Here is a 21,998-nt window from a genome sequence, read left to right on the forward strand (position 1 = left end):
GGTTATGGGTTCATAATCCCAGTCCGGAGACTTGAGCACAAAATCTAGGCTCACGCGCCAGTGAACTGAAGGGAGTGCAGCACGGTCTGAGGTGCCGTCTTTTGGATAAAACGGTAAATCCGTCTGCCTGCTCAGGTAGATGTAAAAGATCCCAGAACAGCAGATATGTAGAGCAGATTCCCATCAAAAATAATTGCGTTGTATTAACTGAGGAGCTGGAGGAATTTCCGGTTTAAATAAAATAGAAATGAAGGTTTTAGGGGTAACTACAGACCTTGAAAGTCGAATACTTCATGGAACACTGTGGTTCCTGTGTTGTTGGGACCACAGAGATTTCGACTATTCCAGTTTGAACAACAAACTGTCCATTAACTCGGGTTCTGTGGAACTTTGTGCTCTCTCCCACTCTCTTCTCTCTCCATATTTCACTGATGGCCCTGACATCTGACCCTTTTGCTGATGATTCCACCCTACACTCATCAACTTCCTTTGTTGCATACCTTCAGTACAAAAAAAACTTCCATTCCCCCTGCAGCGCAGTAGTTGAATCACTAGATTGTGATCTCCATGTTCTTCGATGGGGCAATGAAAGTTTTTTGGTTCTAATCAATTCTTCAAAGACTGATTCACGTCTCCCGAACCTAATCGGCAACAGTACCTCTTGCCCTCGGCTAGGACCCTTCTTAGTCCCTCTACATCTGTTGGCTCTCTTAGCCTCACTCACTCCACTGATCTCAAATGGAACACTCACACGCCCGCCATTGCTAATGATGGCTGGTTTCCTCCTTTTATGCAAGACATATCTTTTTCATTTTTTAGTGTCGGCTGTGGCTCAGTGGGCAGCACCCTCGCCTCTGAGTCAGAAGGTTGTGGGTTCAGAGTCCCACTCCAGAGATTTGAGCACAAATATCTAGGCTGACACTCCCAGTGCAGTACTGAGGGAGTGCTGCACTGTCGGAGCTGCCGTCTTTCGGGTGAGACGTTAAACCGAGGCCCCGTCTGCTCTCTCAGGTGAACGTAAAAGACCCCATGGCACTATTTTGAAGACGAGCAGGGGAGTTCTCCTCGGTGTCCTGGGGCTAATATTTATCCCTCAACCAACATCACTGACGCAGATGATCTGGTCATTATCACATTGCTGTTTGTGGGAGCTTGCTGTGCACAAATTGGCTGCCACGTTTCTTACATTACAACAGTGACTACACTTCAAAAAGTACTTCATTGGCTGTAAAGCAATTTGGGACGTCCGGTGGTCGTAAAAGATGCTACAGAAATCTGTTTTTCTGTTTTTATTTCAGATTTCCAGCATCTGCAGTATTTTGCTTTTCTATATAAATCCAATCCTTTTTCCTTCCCTTCTTGTTCTGTTGCAGCCTTTTTTTGTGTCTCAATTTTATTGATGCAACTATGGTCACCGTTTCTGTGAACTTTCATCTCCTGTTCCTTCTGGGATCCTTTAATGTCAGCCTACATGCTCTCCCTCTTCGCTGTGTTAAAATCGAGACTCATCACGTCCCACTCTAACTGAGTCTTTCCCAGGACCTTCCTCAGTCTTCCCTTCCTCCTACAACTACAAACTTTTAAATCCCAAATTTCCCAGCACTAAATTGCTGTTCCTTTGTTTACCCGGCGTTAGAATTTGTTTCTGCACTGCCATTAGTGAAATGGTTAATGCACCAAAATTCTGTGTGTGCTATATTTAGTTTTTTTTCTCTTGGGAGTTGAACTCGGTAGTCACTTACCTTCCTCGAGTGATTAGAATGGGGAGAGTCCTTAAACATGTGAATTATACACTGTGCTGAAGACATGCATTTACGCATACATATAAAATCGCACGAAATCAGTGTTTCCAGGGCAGTGTTTGTGTTTGTGGATGGAAGATAGTGCGACTGCTGGTCCCTCTGCTCAGCATTATTTCTGGTTCTTGTGATAGGCTGTTGCTGTAAGCAATTAAACGTTGCTGCACATCATGAGATTAGGAGTTCTTGCCCACAGCACCTGGTGACGATCAGTCACTTAGACGGGCAGCAATGGGAAGATGGAGCTGAGAGGATTAGCCAGGGGTCGTGCTGAGAAAGAAAGTGAGCTAGGATGGGGCGGGGGGTGGGGGAGAGAGGAAAGAGAGGGGGATGAGAGTGCTCGTATGAATTGTGGGGAGAGAAGGAAGAGAATGATGGCCTCAATTGTTAGGAGGGAAGGTGAATGCCGGCATAATTGGGGGAGGGGAAGAGTGCCAGTATGAACTGGGTCGAGGGGACAAAGAGTGCAGGGTTAAAGAAAGACAGACTTGCATTTATATAGCGCCTTTCACGACCCTGGGACGTCCCCAAGCGCTTTACAGCCAATGAAGTACTTTTTTAAAGTGAAGTCAGTGTTGTAATGTAGGAAACGCAGCAGCCAATTTGTGCACAGCAAGCTCCCACAAACAGCAATGTGATAATGACCAGATAATCTGTTTTTGGTGGTGTTAATTGAGGGATAAATATTGGCCCAGGACACCAGGGGAGAACTCAAATAAAAACAGAAAATGCTGGAAATACTCAGCAGGTCAGGCAGCATCTGTGGAGAGAGAAACAGAGTTAACGTTTCAGGTCGATGACCTTTTTCCAGTTCTGACGAAGGGTCATCAACCTGAAACGTTAACTCTGTTTCTCTCTCCACAGATGCTGCCTGACCTGCTGAGTATTTCCAGCATTTTCTGTTTTCATTTCAGATTTCCAGCATCCGCAGTATTTTGCTTTTGTACCAGGGATAACGCCCCTGCTCTTCTTCGAAATAGTGCCATGGGATCTTTCACGTCTACCTGAGAAAGCAGACGGGGCCTCGGTTTAACGTCTCATCCGAAAGACAGTACCTCCGACAGTGCGGCGCTCCCTCAGTACCGCACTGGAGTGTCGGCCTAGATTTTTGTGCTCAAGTCTCTGGAGTGGGACTTGAAGCCACAACCTTCTGACTCAGAGGCGAGAGAGTGCTACCAACTGAGCCACAGCGCTGACTTCTGAATGAAGTGGAGGGATAAAAGTGCTAGCACTAGTGTTGGAGTGTTTGCGGGGCAGCTTGAATTGGAAGGAGATGAAAAAAGCCAGTTTGAACTGGGGGTGGGGTGAGGGGAAGAGAAAGAAGAGCACTGGCATGACTAAGGGGAAGTTAACATTTTGTTCTTTATTACTTTCAGAAGGCCTTTGATATAAGGTGCCATATAAGAGACTCGTGACAAAGGTGAGAGCACGGGGGGTCAGGTGGTAGAATGGATTGAAAGATGGCTATAAAACAGAAAACAAAGGATATGAGCTAAGATAAGCTTCTCAGACTGGCAGATAGTGGGGGGTGGGACCACTGTTGTTCACCATATATGTAACTGATTTGGACTCGGGAATTGCAGATATAGTGTTGAAATTTGCAGGTGATACCAAATTGGAGGCCATAGCTAATAATGCCGAGTACTGCAGCAAAAACGAAAGGTAGCTTTTGGGGAAATAATGGAAACATAATAGGGGAAAAATTCGGTTGATTTGCGCCACCGGTTAGCGCCCTAAGAGGGCACTAACGGGGCGCAAAGCAACTAGTGCCTGGGCGCGGCGCCACTAACGCCTCCCGCGAAATTCAGCGGGAGGTTAGCGGTGGCGGTAACGGTTAGCACCCTGCGGCGCTGTGCCTCCGGCGATGATGTCATCACCGTGCGCTGCGCCCCGGCTGCGATCTTCGGTAGCGCCCCCTGACTTACTGCCGGACGCCATGTCCGACAGGGTTAGGGGGGCCTACCTGCGGCTGGGCGGTGCAAATTAAAGGGGAGGTGCCGGGCGGTCATTTTGGTTGCTGGCCACCTGCCAGTACCTGCCCCCGTTGCCGTCCCCAGCCTCCTCTGCAGCCGCCCCCCCCCCCCCGCCTCCGGCAGGGTGCCGGCTGCGCTCTGTGAGCCCGGCTCTTCTCTTGAGTGCCGGGCTCTTTTGCCAGCACTCCGATCCCTGGTGGCCCAGCTGGGCCCCGGGTCACGCTGCGCTAGGCCCCTCCCCTTTATTAAGAGGAGAAAGGCCTGCAGTACCGCGGCACGACGTGAATTTCGGGCACGGTGCTGCTAACTTTTTCGGAGCACTAAAAGTAGCGCCCCGACGAAGTTAGCGCCCCAAAAGGGGGCGCGACCCAATTTTGCCCCCAATATCACTTATCTGCCCTCACCCCTGCCCCTCCCTCCCGGAATCACGATACGGCTCACCTTTCACCCCACCAGCCTCCACATTCAACGGATCATCCTCCGCCATTTCAGCCACCCCCAGCATGATCCCACCACCAAACACATCTTCCCCTCACCTCCCCTTTCAGCATTCCATAGGGACCGCTCCCTCTGAGACACCCTAGTCCGCTCCCTCTGAGACACCCAGTCCACTCCTCTATCACCCCCAGCACCCCTTCCCCTTCGCCCGGCACATTCCCGTGCAAGCGCAGAAGATGCAGCACCTGCCCTTATACCTCCCCCCTTCCCACTGTCCAGGGCCCCAAACACCCCTTCCAGGTGAAACAGTAATTTACTTGTACTTCTTGCAATCTAGTATACTGTATTCGCTGCTCACGATGTGGTCTCCTCTACATTGGGGAGACCAAACGCAGATTGGGTGACCGCTTTGCGGAACACCTCCATACAGTCCGTAAGGGGGACCCCGAGCTTCCGGTGGCCTGTCACTTTAATTCACCGCCCCATTCCCACTCGGACCTCACCGTCCTCGGCCTCTTGCATTGTTCCACGGAAGCTCAACGTAAGCTCGAGGAACAGCATCTCATCTTCTGATTAGGCACATTACAGCCTTCTGGACTCAATATCGAGTTCAACAATTTCAGATCCTAACCTCGGCCCCTATCATATTTTTATATATTTTTATATATTTTTTATCCACACTTTTGGTTTGTGCCTTTTCCTTTTTCTTCTCTCCCACACGGCAGCTGTCTCTCACTCTGCCAGCGCATTTCACACTTCATCTAGAGCCATCCTTTGTCCCTTTACCTGTCCTATTACCATCTCGTCTCGCCTTGAATATCTCTTAATGTCTCTTCACCTCTCAGACCTTCCCTTTTGTTCTTTCATCCCCTCCCCCATTTCCCAGCCCCCAAACTTGCTTTTTAATCTGTTTCATTTCCTGCTTTTTTCTCAGTTCTGACGAAGGGTCTTCGACCTGAAACGTTAACTCTGTTTCTCTCTCCACGGATGTTGCCTGGCCTGCTGAGTTTTTCCAGCATTTTCTGTTGTCTTTTCACTTATTTCTTTGCTTTTTTAGCTGAAAAATCTATAAATTGTTTGTGAGGTGTGGGTGTTTATAATGGCGCATTCTGGTTACTTTGTCATGTAAAATTGTGTTTATATATAGCACCGTTAGATTCCCCAATAACATGCTTAGGCCCCCGACTCCTAAGTACACCCTTACTTTTATTTTTATTCGTTCCTGGGATGTGGGCATCGCTGGTAAGGCCAGCATTTATTGCCCATCCCTAATTGCCCTCGAGAAGGTGGTGATGAGCCGCCGCCTTGAACCGCTGCAGTCCGTGTGGTGAAGGTGCTCCCACAGTGCTGTTAGGGAGGGAGTTCCAGGATTTTGACCCAGCGACAATGAAGGAACGGCGATATCTTTCCATGTCGGGATGGTGGGTGACTTGGAGGAGGAACTTGGAGGTGGTGGCGTTCCCATGCGCCTGCTGCCCTTGTCCTTCTAGGTGGTAGAGGTCGCGGGTTTGGGAGGTGCTGCCGAAGAAGCCTTGGCGAGTTGCTGCAGTGCATCTTGCAGATGGTACACACTGCAGCCATGGTACGCCGGTGGTGGAGGAAGGGAATGTTTAAGGAGGTGGATTTAACACAGTCCTTTAATGCAATTTGACTTCCACAGAGGTGTGAGCTTTTGGACAGCTGTGGGTGTTTTGTGTTCAGTCGATTGTCTGCGTGTACAGGAAACTTTCTGTTATCCGGCACGGACGGGACCGACGTGGTGCCGGTTCATCAACAATTCCGGATAACCGAACGCTATAGTAAAAGATACGGAGCTCAGAGCTCCGTATAAAGCAACAAACCCTGTTGCTTAGCTTCAGAACAATCGGCACAAGTTGCAAGCGTCTCTGTAGCTTAGCAACAGCTGCAGCTACACCCTTGCACAGCAACAAATGGAGTAAAAAAAAAGTAATAAAAGTTACCTGAACCTACTCCTGAATTTTGCCGGTTAACCGACATTTCCGGTTATTTAGGGGCCGGTTAATCGAAAGTTTCCTGTACCTCTTTTACCCGAGGAGAAGGGCAGGGCTGTTTACGCCCATCAGTCAAGAGCTGGGCCCCTATTCACTGGGCCAGAACTTCAGCTAGTTTCCTGCTCAAAGACTCCTTCCCGCTAGAGTGAGCACTTTATTAAAGAATGGGGGGAAATATTATTACTGTTTAAAGACTTCCTTGGCCTGCTTGCAAAAAATTTTATTTTGGAGATATATTCCAACTGCTAACATTTCCCCTCCTCTGCCCCCTCCCCAGTTGCACAACAGATGTGGCAACAATTCCATGGCTTAGAAAGATATTGATTTTAAAGCCTCTCTTGTGGTTTTTTTTTTTAGGTTGAATCCATTATGACTTCTTTCTTTGGTAAGCCATTCCAGAAGTAAGGTTCACCCGTACCAGCCGTTAGGATGTCTCGACCCACGGGCAGCAAGGAACTCTGGAAACCCTGGGAGTTTTCTGGAATCAGCCGGCAGGAGCTGGCCCTGGCAGAAGCTCTTCAGATGGAGTACGATGCCCTCTCGAGGCTTCGGCAGAGCAGCACGTCGACAAGAGACGACAGCAGGCCTAAACACATCAACAGCCTGCAACTGATTTCGTTTGAGGAGCCTTTGCTGGATTACAGCCAACTGAGAAATGACCGCAATGCCATTAAAGGGTCCCACGGGCTGTCGGGGTCAGACCCTGGTCTCAATTATAGCAGAGGCTCCTCTTTGTCAAGTCGAGGCATTGCATGTTCTTCTACTACCTCAGCTCCCGGGCCTCCAGACCACCAGTGCCAAGAGGACCGAGAATACTACCCGTTGTGGAAGGAAGTGAGCACTGCCACCACCACCACCACCACAGACTCCTCCATCAGTGGCTCCACACAGCAACTGATACGCACAGGGCTCCTCGCCAGTGATGGGACATCTTGCCAACAAGGAGATTATTCCATCATTGACTATGTTCCACCAGTCCCACCACGAGTTCCTCTGGGCCCCAGTCGAAATGCCACATTAACAGACCACTGGTCCAAGGGGCTACCCAGCGAGAGCATCGAGAAATTGACTATACCTAACGACATCAATCTATTCTCTCCCAGCAATGATGATTCAAATGGTAAAATTGTAGAACCCGCAAACATTTACTCCGGCCAAAAGATTTCTGACGAAGAGTTTGAGTTGATCGACTACGACGACCTGAATGACGCCATAACAAAGCTGAACTTAATGTCCACCTACGGGGAAAACACAAAGCTGATAAGAGTCGGGAGCATTGGCCCGAACTCCATCTGCAAGGGAAAAGACAGGAAGGGGGAGACCTCTGGGAAACCCGTCAGTAGAAGTAAGACTCTCCCACCTCAGGTGCCTCCACGGACTTACATGTCCAGATACGGGAACCAGAACAATGCTGTCTACCAGGCCAAGAATCGAAGGGTCTCCACTGATCTGGTGAGATGCAAGTTTGGAAAAAAATGTCCTAATTGTTGTGAGTCGAAAAAATCATATTGTAACAGCAGTAGATGTGTTTAGATTCAGTGTTTCTGTTGCATGCACTGCCTGAAAGGGTGGTGGAAGCAGATTCAATAGTAACTTTCAAAAGGAAATTGGATAAATACTTGGAAGGGTAAAACAAATACAGGGCTATGGGGAAAGTGCAGGGGAGCGGGACTAATTGGATAGCTCTACCAAAGTGCCGGCACAGACACGATGGACCGAATGGCTGCCTTCTGTGCTGTATTATTCTATGAAGTTGGTTACTGGACCAAATTCAAGTTTTCTTCCTTCCCCCCGCCCCATTAGTTTTTCCAGAATCCTCGTTCTCCTTCCACATATTCCACATTCAGCCACCAGTGGAAACAGCCTTTCGCTATTTATTCACAGAGTAAAGTCCCCTGGTTTCACTCACCCCTTCATTGGCTGCTCCTCTCTATCGGGGCCGCTCCCACTCGCCAAATTTCTGCTGTTGCTCCCGGCTTTGCAGGAAATACTGGGCCCCATGCCCACTCCATTCCCCAGTCTCCCTCTTTTTCCACCGCACCCAACCCCCACTTCCGACTCGGCCACACATACATCCCGCACCTCTCCCCGCTCTGTCTGTCTCTCTCTCTCTCTCTCTCTCTCTCTCTCTCTCTCTTATCCCAACTCTCTTTCTTTCGGTCTGTGTAGGAGCTGTTTGGGCCCAACTCTCTCTGGTAGCTGCCAGATGACGTCATTGAGGGGGGGAGGGGGGTTGCTGTGACGGCGAGAAATTTAGCGGGCAAAGTTCTTCTGGGTGGCTAGCAGCAGTGCCCGACAGTTTCATGCCCCATTCCAGGAGACTCCTGGGCAATCCAGGAGGGTTGGCAACCCTAAATGAAGCACGTAGGTCAGTTTGTACAATTTGGCTCTATTCTATGGCGAAAAGATGTAGGTTGCACTGCAGGATAAGACTGGCTCAGAAACAAAGAACTTTTATTCATATAGCGCCTTTCATGGCCTCAAGACGTCCCAAAGTGCTTCACAGACAATGAAGTACTTTTGAAGTGTGGTCACTGTTGTAACTGTAGGGAAACGCGCTTTAAAAAAAAAACAGTTCATTCTTGTTTAAATCCCTTGAGATAGATTTTCCTCAAAAGGTTTGTTAACAAGAACGAAGTGGGATTTGTAGCCGCGGTGATTCGCAATGGGATCTTCCCATGTTCTCGCTATTGTAAATGTGGATGTGCACCTGCTCTGCTATTTGCGGTGTGGGGCGATGGTGCGGAAGTCAGAACTCGCAGCTGGTTTGCAGTGATCAGTTTTTTTTTAATTCATTCACGGGATGTGGGTGTCGCTGGCCAGGCCAGCATTTATTGCCCATCCCCAGTGAGTGTTGGCTTTGAGAACTGCAGTGGAGGGGGAAACTGTGCATAGCGTCAGACAAGTTGCATGGCATTCGGCACCTGTGCCAGGGAGATAAAGTCGGCACTGAGCCTCCGTGTAAACACTAATCTATTACAGATTTAAATACCACAAGAGTGGCAACTCGTGCCAAGGTGTTTTTTATAAATTGCAATTTTAGGCAATGTCGGCAACATCACAAACTGTGCACTTGGCAGGGCTCCTGGCATTTAAATGTACTTTATCAAAACTTCAAGTGCTGTGATATTGGCTGGAAGAAACAGATTCTCTTTGTTGGCCAGTGGTGATTGACCAAAATCACCCCCCCCCCCCCCCCCAAAAAAAAACTCTCTTCTCTTCCTGAGCTTTTATTTTATTCTACCTTTTTTGTGAGGAGCTGTGTACAGTGTTTAAAGCTTCACTCCCTATTTGTCTCTGGGTATCGGTTCTCCCGCACTGTTATTGCTACTAGGGTTTCAGAAAATTGGGATGTGCGTGGGGGTGAAAATTTAAAGTGCTAGGACTTTTTCCTCTCCCCGCCACCGCCCCCCCCCCCCCCCCACTCGCTAGAAGTTCAGCAATAGGTCATGATTGTCGTGTGAAACTTTCCATATCGTGGCTACTTGAATTGTACACCCAGCAATACAATTACAGGTCTGTCCTCCCAAACTTGGGTTGTCTGGAGAGAGCATTTTCAGTTGGGTTTTTTTTTTAACATGAAGGTTGTCGCTAATGGCAGTTGAGGGGATGGATTAAGAGTCCCCGCACATGCCAGCAAGCAAAAGCTGACCCAACGGCTTCAGAAAAGCAGAACATTCAAAGATGATTATTATATTATCTTCTTTGCCCAGCGAGTGGTTAGAATGTGGAACTCTCTACCACATGGAGTAGTTGAGGTGAATAGCATAGACGCCTTTAAGGGGAAGCTAGATAAGCACATGAGGAAGAAAGGAATAGAAGGGGTGGGAGGAGGCTCGTGTGGAGCATAAACACCGGCACAGACCAGTTGGGCCGAATAGCCTGTTTGTGTGCTGTAAATTCTATGTAACTCTACCTAATCGGAAGGCTAATGGAATGTTGGTCTTTATTGCAAGGGGTATGGAGTATAAAAGTAGGGAAGTTTTGATGCAACTTTACAGGGCGTTGGTGAGACCGCACCTGGAGTACTGCGTACAGTTTTGGTCTCCATATTTAAGGAAGGATATACTTGCATTGGAGGCAGTGCAGAGAAGGTTCACTAGGTTGATTCTTGGGATGAAGGGGTTGACGTATGACGAAAGGTTGAGCAGGTTGGGCCTATACTCATTGGAGTTTAGAAGAATGAGAGGTGATCTTATTGAAACATACAGGATTCTGAGGGGGATTGACAGGGTGGATGCTGAGAGGATGTTTCCCCTCGTGGGGGTATCTAGAACTAGGGGGCATAGTTTCAGAATAAGGGGTCGCCCATTTAAGACGGAGATATTTCTTCTCTGAGGGTCGTGAATCTTTGGAATTCTCTACCCTGGAGAGCTGTGGAGGCGGAGTCATTGAATATATTCAAGGCGGAGATTGACAGACATTTGAACTACAGGGGAGTTGAGGGGTACGGGGAGAGAGCGGGAAAGTGGTGTTGAGGCCAAGATTGGATCTTATTGAATGGCGGAGCAGGCTCGAGGGGCCGATTGGCCTACTCCTGTTTCTTATATGTTAATATAAGCCAATGATCAACGTTCCCTGTAATTTTTTTTTCCCGTGCGCGGGCCCTTTGACTGGCTGCGCGGTCCATTCAGACCTTTGTGCATGTGTGGTTGTTCCCATTGAAAAGCCAGTGAGCGGCCTGCTTGGGGACTCCAGACCACTGTGTGGCTTTGCAGCTTAATGGGAACATTGCCTAGGATGTGTAGTTAAGACTGAAAATCAATGGCTTGTCATAACTTAAGCTGTAGATATACCCAAGATTCCATCACTTGTCTAGCAGAAGATTTGCAAGGCTGTTCATCATTCATTGTGGAGCAATTGCAGGCTATTGTAGATACCCTCTTAATTCTTGCATACGGTTGTCACACAGACAGCGAGGCATTTTTTTCTTCTTGTGTCCTCTCTGCATCCAATTCAGGCTGGAAGTTGTACGCCTCTTTTCCTCCTCCGCCCCCCCCCCCCCCCCCCCAACCCTCAAGTTAACACTGGCGCTCTTCCCCACTACCCCTCCAGTTCACGCTCAAGCTTTTCTAATATAAAAGCAGAAAATGCTGGCAATACTCAGCAGGTCGGGCGGTATCCGCGGAGCGAGAAACAAAGTTAACGTTTCAGATCGATGACCTTCCATACTCTTCTCTTTGACTTCCTCGCAGTTCATATGGATATTCTTCTCCTCCTCGTCCCGCACCCCACAGCCCCACCAGTTTACATCGATACTCCTCTGTCCCAATTCTCCCCTCACACCACCTAACTGGTGCTGCCTTGCTCTCGGGATCGAACTGTGCTGCGCAGAGTGGGCAGGAAGTCATCTTGCCAAAAAAAAACAATTTACAATGCAGACTGGAAATCGAACATGGGTCATAACTGGTCTGTGAGGCTCACTCGGCAGTGTGTTTACAACCGAGGCATTTGGGGGGAGCCTTGAAACATGACTTTCTAAAGTAAACTTTTTGAATGGTCCAAGATTGCTGGCTGTCCCTGTGCCAGATTTTTCCATTTTGGACCTGGGCCAAGTTACAAGTTTCCATGCCCCTACTGCTTGCTGCTATTGCCTTGGTAACCCATTTCGTATAGACAGACGAGGTGGGCGCCGGACCAGCACACATACTCCCTTCCCTCTCTCATAAGTATTCGTTTCTTCGACGTGCTGCTAACGTGTTATTGCATGTGATGCAGGGGTTTATTGCAACTGATGGTAACACATCAGCGTGAGTGGAGGGAAGCGGGGATTATCTGGCATGAGGCTAGCTTCTAATTAGATTTGACCAAGCCAGGGTTTTGTTAATGCTTTAGTACATTGTTGAACAAACCCAGGACGATTGTTCTCCCTGTGCCTGGTCTGCTATTTTGGAGCTGGGCCAAGCTACACAAGTTTCTTCCCCTTCCGTCTGACCACATTGCCGTGGTAATGCATTGTATGAAGGAATGGGAAACGCTCCGTACCAACAAGATGGGCATCATTCCACGTGCAGCTAATGTATATGATGCCACTGTAAACTTGCTCTAGTGATTGATAATTCTGTGGCTGACCCTCCAACTGGATTAAGCCAATGTGTACCGGAGCTAAACACCACTTTCTTGCCTGGCTTAGTTGAAGAGTCCACCAAATCTACAGGAGGACTTTACAGATAATAAAATATCGCGATTCAGCTCGACACAAATACTGATTTGTGGGGAGAGCAATGTTCATATCGGTGTGTGCTAGTCCGCCAAATAAGCTGACTGATCAACATCAGGGGCTATAGTTTCCTTCACCGGCTAATTTTAGCAAGAAGTAGAAATGGGAAACGCTGCCTCTTACTCACGGCTACTTTTTTTTGTTAAAACGGAATAAAAATGACGGTTTAAACCACTAACGCAGCCGGTGAATCTGACGAGCGGCAGTTGTCTGTTTTTCCAGTTGATCCAGATGTTGGGATGAGGTTTCCATCGCTACGGAGGGGAAAGAAAGAACTCCCATTTATATTACACAAACTAGGATTGTATTTCCCATGAATTTAGAAGGTTAAGGGGCGATTCGAAGTTTTCAGGATATTTAGGGGAACTGATAGGGTAGGTAGATCGAGAGAAACTATTTCTGCTGGTTGGGGAGTCGAGGACTAGGGGACACAGCCTAAACGTTCGAGGTAGGCCTTTTAGAAGAGGTTAGGAAACACTTCTACACACACAAAGGGTGGTAGAAGTTTGGAACTCTCTTCCGCAAATGACAGTTGGTGCTTGGTCAATTAATTTTAAATCTGAGATTGATTTTTTGTTAACCAAAGGTATTAAGGGAGATGGGACAAAGGTATTAAGGGATATGGAGTTAGGTCACAGATCAGCCATGATCTCTTTGAATGGCGGAACAGGCTCGAGGGGCTGAATGGCCTCCTCCTGTTCCTAGACAGTGCCTTTCACGACCTCGGGGTGTCCCAAAGCACTTTACAGCCAATTAAGTACATTTGAAGTTTAGTCACTGTTGTAATGTAGGAAACGCGGCAGCCAATTTACCACAAACAGCAATGAGATAATGAGCAGGTGATCTGTTTTCGTGATGTTGGTTGCAGGATACATATTGGCCAGGACACTGGGGAGAACCCCCCCCTGCTCCTCTTCCAAAGAGTTTACCTCCAACTGAGAGAGCAGACGGGACCTTGTTTTTAACGTCTCATCCAAAAGACGGCACCTCTGACAGTGCAGCACTCCCTCAGTATCGGCCTAGATCATCTGCTCAAGTCTCTGGAGTGGGATTTGAACGCACACTCTTCTGACTCTGAGGCAAGGATGCTACCAACGGAGCCACCGCTGACACCTGAGCACTCTTGCAGTAGGGAAAGCACAAAACATTACTGATAAATGGTAAATGCATGCCAATGCGCACCTAACAACATCTTCAACACCTCCATTATTAGGAAGATTTTGATATTACATAGAGACCTTCCACAATTGCTTATGGTTTGAATTATTAGAACATAAGAAATAGGAGCAGGAGTCGGCCATTTGGCCCTTCGAGCCTGCTCCACCATTCAATAAAATCATGGCTGATCTTCTACCTCATCTCCACTTTCCTACACTATCCCCATATCCCTTGATTCCCTTAATAGTCAAAAATCTATCGATCTCTGTTTTGAATATACTCAACGACCGAACCACCATAGCCCTCTGGGGTAGAGAATTCCCTCTGAGTGAAGAAATTTCTCCTCATCTCAGTCCTAAATGGTCAACCCCTTATTCGGAGACTATGACCCCTGGTTCTAGACTCCCCAGCCTGGGGAAACATCCTCCCTGCATCTACCCTGTCAAGCCCTGTAAGAATTTTGTATGTTTCAATGAGATCACCTCTCATTCTTCTAAACTCGAGAGAATATAGGCCTAGTCTACTCAATCTGTCCTCATAGGACAATCCCCCCATCTCGGGAACCAGGCTGGTGAACCTTCATTGCACTCCCTCTATGGCAAGTATATCCTTCCTTAGGTAAGGAGACCAAAACTGTACTTATTGAGCTAGTCAAAGGGGCTGCCAAATCTACAGGAGGACCTCGCAGATAATAAAATATTACGATTCAGCTAGACACAGGCCATGCACATAGAACATTGTGGAACAAAAGCAAAATACTGCGGATGCTGGAAATCTGAAATAAAAGCAGAAATTGTTGGAAATACTTGGGTCAGGCAGCATCTGTGGAGAAAGAAACAGATTTGATGTTTCAGTTTCATCAGAACTGGATGTTAAAGATGAACAGCTTTTAAACAAGTACAGAGCCAGGGGAAAGGGGGCAGAAAAAGGACAAGGGGAGAGGGTCTGTGATAAGGAGGAGGACAGTGATTAAATAACAAATGTGATGATGGTCCAAGGCAGGTGATAATGAGACAAGAATAGGAACAGGAGGTGTAAATGGTTCCAACAGAATAACAGAGGGGGAGGGAAGCCCATGGGAAATCTAGCAAAGAGGAGACGAAAGACTTGCATTTATATAGCACTTTTCACAACCTCAGGATGTCCCAAAGCACTTTACAGCCAATGAAGTACTTTTGAAGTATGAAGAAGGTTCTTCTGACTTGGGAATGTGGCAGAAGAAAGTCAGGTAGACCCCGGGGCATGGACCACCCCATCGGCCGATTCCCATCCCAAGCACCAGCCTGCATTTCCTCCAATCCCAGTGGGTCTGATGCAGCCATCCTCCAGTATCGGTACCTGCTGTCCGAGGAAAAAATGGGAGCAGTGGTTAAGGTCACCATTGTGGAGTTGTGAATGGTTTTGACAAGTGAGTTCCTCAATAGTGGAAAGCTCCAAATTCCCGATGATGGATAAAAATCATCACCTAACACGGTCGCTAATTGTGGCTCTTTCTCTGTGCAGTCTCAATGTTGGTGAGACCTTTACTGAGACACTCAGTACAGTATCTGTAACCATTCTCTTCCTCTCTGGGCTCTGAAGTAAGTATTGCTATGGCAAGAATTTTACTGTTGACATTGGCTCTGATTGCCAAAGGGTTTTGTTGGAGGGATAAGAGTGTGAGTGATTGATACAGTCCAAGGCTCTGCCTTATCCCCACTCTGCATGATAAAAGGTTGGGAGTTAGTGTGAGCAGAATGAAGAGGAGGGGGAAAACTGAATTGTGGAGAGGGAAAAAAACGGTCCAGTATTTGGAAACACTGAAGTTATAAATATTGGCCCAGAAATTCGGGTCAGGGGCTTCCTGCGGGTGCAAGCCCCCGACCTGCACTTACCTAGCGCGCCGGCCATTGAGGCCTGGGCCTGCGTGCATTTCTGGTCTGTGGCCCGCTGCAGCTCCCGGCGCGCTATGCTTGTGTGATCCAGCGGCGTAGTTAGTGCGATGAGCCGGCTGGGATCACGTGAGCACTGGGAAACCAATCGGAGGTTGCAAAAGTTCATTCATGAGTTTGATAGAACTGTCAAACTCACGAAAACTCCGGGTGCCCAAAACAGTACTTAAACTTCAAATAAAAGTTAAAAAAAATCCCACTAATTAAATGAACTATTAATAACTGTTAAAAAAAAACTAATTTAAACAATTAATCAAATATTTGAAAAAAATAATTTTTTTAAAAATCGGGTCTAAAAATACACTTACCTTACTGTAAAGTCTTTAAAAATAATAAACCTGTGGAAAAAAATTTCTAGCTTTAATTAATAGACCACTTACCTTTTAAAACTAAGTACTTACGTCTGGTTTTTAAATGTGCAAAAAGTACAGGCCTTCATGCACGGGCAAACCTGTCAAAAAACCGGAAGTTCAACGCGCACGCGCTGCCTCATACGTCGCACGCGTTTCACCTCTTAACCCCTTCGTTCAGGGGACCGGAAGTGCCGTTTTCCCGTGCATGCAAGAAACTTCCATCGGGTCCACGCGTGGGTACTCCGTCCGTACTCGCACGTTGGGACCCGAATTTCTGGGCCATTATAATCTTGGATCAGATTCTTTCCCGCATGTATAGCTGTCTATTCTTTGAATAAGTTTTCTTATTCTGTTCAGGTCGTGTGTTTATGCAGGAAATAGTCACCCAGATAAGGAGAACACGGGGGGGGAAAAAAATGAGGTAATCAGGAAACTGCGATCATCACATGCATGTATGGCCCTGTGATATCAGATTTCATTAGGCTCATAAACACCTCCGTGCTATTGAATTCCTTCAATGAGCAAAAAGAAATGCCCAGCCAGACCTGCCAAGTGTAACTCATTTCAGTTTAAAGATTTGGCTTATTCTGATGTAAATGTAACATCCTTTACCAACAACAATGGAAGCCATGGTGGATAATAAAAATCCCCAAATTTTGGTCTTGGGCACACGAGTGACGACGCTCACAGCACACACAAAAGAAATGTGATCTGATGTTGAATTCTCGCGCACAGTTTTTCCCCTACAAAAATTCTGACGGAGCAATGGGATAGCAGCTAATTAGATTGCGTATCTCATTCTTTAAACAATGAACAAGTGATTTATGACCAAGTCTCCCTCGTTTTGTTCATAACTCTCACTCCTAATTGATCTTGAGAGTGATGCACAGGCCACTCCGTCAAATGCGTTCTTGGGCTATAGTGTGAGTGTCAGTGCCCCTTCGCTTGTTTAATGGAAAACTATAGGAACTGTACGCTTGTTGACTCTAATGAATTATATTCGGCCAGTGTGACAAACTGCATTAGATCAGTGGTCCAGTGTAGCATTCTATAGACTGTGACTGCAATGCCCAACTGTGCGCTGTGGGTCCAGTCAGCTGTGCTTTCTATCTGCTTATGTCCACGTTCTGGCGTGAAGCAGCTCATGGGTTGAGTAGAGCAGAGATGTATGTGTTCAATGTTACACAATGCCATCTGCCCAGCATTGTGCTGTGCATCATCCCACAATTATTGATCTCATGTTTATTGTTGCTGCTCACAATTACTTCACACTTGATCACGCATGCAGCGGTATGCTATGCCTGTGAATGCTTCCCACCTGCTCAAGTGTGCAGCGCTGTGCCACACCGCTGCTGAGAATTAGTTCCCACCTGTCCACGTGTGCAACTCTGTTCACGATTCCCTCCCACCTGCCCACGTCGTCAGTTATGTCAGACCACTGCTCATCATTACCCCTCTCCAACCCACGTCCGCAGCATTTTACTGCACCACTGCTCACAATTACCTCTAACCTGCCGCAGCATTGCGCACGTATAGTTCACACCTGCATTCCTCACACCTTGTACAACTTCCAGTTCAAATCGGCCCCCTGCCCCTCCCTGTGAGCTGTCACTGAGTCCCTACCCTCGAACCCCCATCCCCTCGAACACCACCCCTCCCCCTTCCTCCCCTGTGAGCTGTCACTAACCCTCACCACTCCCTCCCGAACCCCTACCCCAACAACCACTCTACCCACCACCCCTAAGCTCCAACCCCCTCTCCCTAACCCGCACACCACCTACTCCCACCCCTTACCCATGCCTCCTCCCCATTCCCCTTAACCACCCATTCCCCCCACTGTGCCCTAACCCCATCCCCCTCCCCCTAAACCCAACCTCCTCCCCCAACCCGCACACCTACTCCCACCCCTTACCCATGCCTCCTCCCCATTCCCCTTAAACCCCATTCTCCCCACTGTGCCCTAACCCCATCCCCTTCAAACCCCCTCCTCCCCCTAACTAGCCCACTAAACCCCCTCCCCCTTAACCACCTCCCCTTAGCCCCTTAACCCCCCTCTCCTCCATCCCCTCTCCCCTGTGAGCTGCCACCTGCCCCCTCCCTGGGGCTTTTTGCAGCGGCTGCAGGAGACGCCCCGGGGCTGCGGGCGATGCGGCAGGAGCCGCGGTAGCAGGGCTTGGGTCGGCGGGGGAGGAGGAGGAGGATTGCGGCCCGGCCCGGCCCCTCCCCGCCCCCCAGCATGCCGGACTTTGCCGTGGTGGTCGCTGTCACCCTGGCTGTGGTGGTGCTGAGCGCCGCGCTCTACCTGTTCCCGGCGGCGAGCCGCCGGCTGCGCCAGACCGCGGTCTTGGTCACCATGGTAACCCCGGGGCCTAGTGCCAAGGCTCGACTTTAAAATCCTTAAAAATAAGATTTACTGACAGCAAGAGAGGCAAATAATGGGAGGGGAAAACCTTCCTCCTGAGCTAAGCAGGGACCTAAAGGTTAAATGGGCTACTTTGAAAAGTGCAGTATTTTTTAATTTTAATGAATTTGAGCATTGATTTCTCTGAAACTAGATTTCTCTCTGCTTCTGCAACTATGTCAAAAAAGATGACCTTAAAATTGTGCTGCTCATCTTCACTAGGTTTGCTGTTTAGATCAAGGCAGCCACTGAAAAAAAAACAAGGTTTTAATGGGATGCTTTTGAGTTAGAGAAATAGAGCATTATCTGATTTTTAAAAAAATAATTTAATTTGTGTAGAAATGCTATATTTTATATATAGAATTTACAGCACTGAAACAGGCCATTTGTCCAACTGGTCTATCCCAGTATTTCTGCTCCACACGAGCCTCCTCCCACCCCTCTTCATCAAACCCCATCAGCATATCCTTCTATTCCTTTCTCCCTCCTGTGTTTATCTAGCCGTAAATGCATCTATGATATTTTCCTCAACTACTCCTTACGGTAGCAATTCCACATTCTAACCACTCTCTGGGTAAAGAAATTCCTTGTGCATTTCCTATTGGGTTTATTAGTGACTATCTTGTATTATGGCCCTTAGCTTTGGTCTCCCACACAAGTGGAAACATTGGCCCAGAAATTCCGTTCGCAGCCCTTCTGCGGGCGGAGGGCTGCGATCCTGAAAAATCTGCGCCTGGACCGGAGCGCTCCCGGGAGGCGCAGAATTCCGTTGATGTGCCTCCTCAAACTGCCGGTGTGCAGGGCACGCGTAACCCAGGGGCGCAGGTAGTTCGCAGCGTCCCTGGGATCACGTGGGCCATGGGGAGTCAATCAGAGCAGGGAATCTCCATTCATAGGAAGACCTGTCAAATCTATGAATAGAGATCAGCCCCAAAATATAAGTAAAACTTTAAATACATTTTTTTATCACATTTTAAAAATTACTATAAATTACATAAATTAACTTTTAAACAAAAATTTAAATTTTTGAAAAAAATAATTAAAGTTTTTAACGGGGCTAAAAATAAACTTACCTTTCTTTAAAGTATTTTAAAATGATTAATCAGTGGGGAAAAAAAATGTTTCTTTTACTTTCTTCACCTCTTACCTTGTTAAAAGCAGGCCTTGCGCCTCCTTTTCCAGGCGCAGCTGTTTCAGACTTAGCTGGACTGAAGCAACTGCTGAAAAAAACAGAAGTTGCAGCCGTACGCGCTGCCTCTCCGGCGCAGGTGTTTGACCAGTGAAGCCCTTTCTTTGAAGAATGGAAGTTCCGGGTTCCGGTTTCCAGTGCATGCATAAAACCGGCACTTCCGTTGGCCCTATGGGTGAGTACACAGCGCGTACACACCCATAGGGGATGGAATTTATGGGCTATTGTCTCTACGTCTACCTTACCTAGTCTTAAAGACCTCGATCCGGTCACCCCCTCAGCTTGCTCTTTTCTAGAGAAAAGATCCCCATGTTTTAAACATACATACGTTGTTTCTTTGTGAAATGAATTTCTCCCTGCTTCTGCAAATATGTCAAAAAGATAACATTAAAATTGTGCTGATCACCTCAATGCAAATTTACTGTTTGCATTGAGGCAGTTACAGAAAATTTCAAATTATGGTGCACAAACTGATCTTGTTTGAGCTTTAATCTTAGGCAGACCTGTTCAACAAAGTGTTTAAAACATTAAAAAAATATATATTTACAGGCCTGTAAAGTCACAAGTTTGATTCCTAGTCTGATCTAAGACACAGAAGTTGTAGGGACACTATTTAATGCCCCTTGGTTGGGGAAAGGAGAAATTCAGCCACCATTTAATGCCCCTTGGTTGGGGAAAGGAGAAATTCAGCCACCGTTCACACTCTTGCTGCAAGTCGGTGGAGAACAGAATTGAGCTTGATCGTGATACATCGTAGTTGAACAACCCTTGCAAAAATTCAATGGAGAAATAGGATGGCAACAAATTAGAGTGTGTATCTCATTCTTTAAAAAAATAAACACAGCGCCATGTGATTTATGATCAAATCTCACTCCTAACAGTTGAGCGTGATGCACAGGCCACACCATAAAATGCTTTCTTGGACTACTATAGCGTGAGTATTAGCGTCCTTTCACTGTTTAATGGAAAACTATAGGAAGCCTCTACGCTTGTTGACTCCAATGAATCATATTTGGCCAGTGTGACAAACCACATTAGATCAACGATCCAGTGTAGCATTTTATATTCTGTGACTGTAATGCCCAACTGTGTGCGCTGTGGGCCCAGTCAGCTGTGCTTTCTACCTACTTATGTTCAAATTCTGGCCTGAAACATCTCGGGTGTACTCAACACATGTTGCTCCTTAATACCTACCTCTTTTACCAAGCTTTTAGTCACCTGTCCTAATGTCTCCTTCTTTGGCTCAGTGTCAGTGTTTGTCTAATTACACTCCTGTGTACTGCCTTGGAACGTTTTACTATATTAAAAGATGCTACATAAATACAAGTTGTTGTGGTTGGACCTACTCTGCAACATTCCTTTTACTTTTATGTCTTTGATGGGTGCCCTAAACGATACACTATACAATAACAACTTTGATTTAGATAGCACCTTTAACGTGGGGAAATACCTCAAGGGGGACTTCAGAGGCGTAAGAAAAAATATGGATGCCCACCCAAAGAAGTAGATATTGGGCAAAGTGACCTAAAGCCTGGCCAGTGGTGGGTTTTAAGGTGGATCTTAAAGGAGGAGAGGGAGGAGAAGAAGCAGAGGGTTCAGGAAGGCCCATTTCCCCAACATGAAGCCTAAGTGGCTGAATGCATAGCCGCCAATGGTGCGGCAAAGGGGTGGGAGAGTTGCAAGAGGCCAGAATCGAAGGAACAGATTGTGGTTATAGCGCTGAATGAGGTAACCAAGATTGGGTGGAGTGAGGCAATGACAGGATTTAACACAAGGATAAAACACTGCATGGTCTGAACCTAATTGAAGGGATTCAAGCAGGGAATTGTGGTTAGATGGGCATGGATCTGGGATGCGCAACACATTCAAAGATTTTGGAGAGAAATGACTGGTTGATTGAACTGCTACTGCTTCTGTATGTCGGGAAAAACTTATAATGGAATGTCTAGTTCGGTTATCTATTCAAAGGCCTCCTGAGATGCCGAGTGGAGAAATGAGGTGCCTCCTGTAAAGGATCTTAGTGGGCTGGTTGAAGATAGGGCAGTAGTTTGCAAGGACAGTATGGTCAAGGGTTTTTGTTGTGGAGTGTGTTTATGATGGCACTTTTGAAAGGAAGGGGGCACAGTGCCTGCGGAGAGGGAAGCATTTACAATGTAAACTAGTACAGGGGCCAGGAAGGGATGTTGAGTAGTCAGCAGTTTGATGGGAATGAGGTCAAACTAGCAGGAGGTGCCATGGGGGAAAGGGACAAGGATTCAGGGCTCGGGAGAGAGGCTTGGGGTGAGATCTCTGGTTTGGTGAGAAATCTGTCTTGGTGGCGAAGAATCCCCGAGTTCCTCACGCTTGTTTTTAGAGGTGAGAATGGAGGGGGTGAGTGAGAAGGGTTTAAGGAGGTGATTGTTAGTGGAGAAAAGAAGCCATAGGTTATCTTTGCTCTTGAACTAATGTCTTGTACAAATTCCACATTACCTCCTTGCTTTTATATTGTATTCTTCTAGAAACAAAAGTAAAGATTCTGTTTGTC

General features: G+C 47.3%; 1 protein-coding gene across 1 annotated transcript in view; it reads left to right on the forward strand.

The window, feature by feature from the left end:
- Positions 1-3,173: 3,173 nt before the first annotated feature.
- The window catches only part of LOC147105051 (phosphatidylinositol 4-phosphate 3-kinase C2 domain-containing subunit beta-like), a 166,572-nt gene continuing 147,747 nt past the window's right edge, over positions 3,174-21,998 (forward strand). Inside the window, exons 1-2 of the mRNA XM_086011098.1 lie at positions 3,174-3,219; positions 6,580-7,674. Coding sequence (XP_085867224.1) covers positions 6,652-7,674 — 1,023 coding nt within the window. The 5' untranslated portion in view covers positions 3,174-3,219; positions 6,580-6,651. The remainder of the gene's footprint in view (positions 3,220-6,579; positions 7,675-21,998) is intronic.

Source organism: Somniosus microcephalus, chromosome 18, assembly GCF_052327205.1.
Source record: "Somniosus microcephalus isolate GS21.2 chromosome 18, FLI_Smic_1.0, whole genome shotgun sequence".
In the NCBI taxonomy this organism is placed as follows: Eukaryota; Metazoa; Chordata; class Chondrichthyes; order Squaliformes; family Somniosidae; genus Somniosus; species Somniosus microcephalus.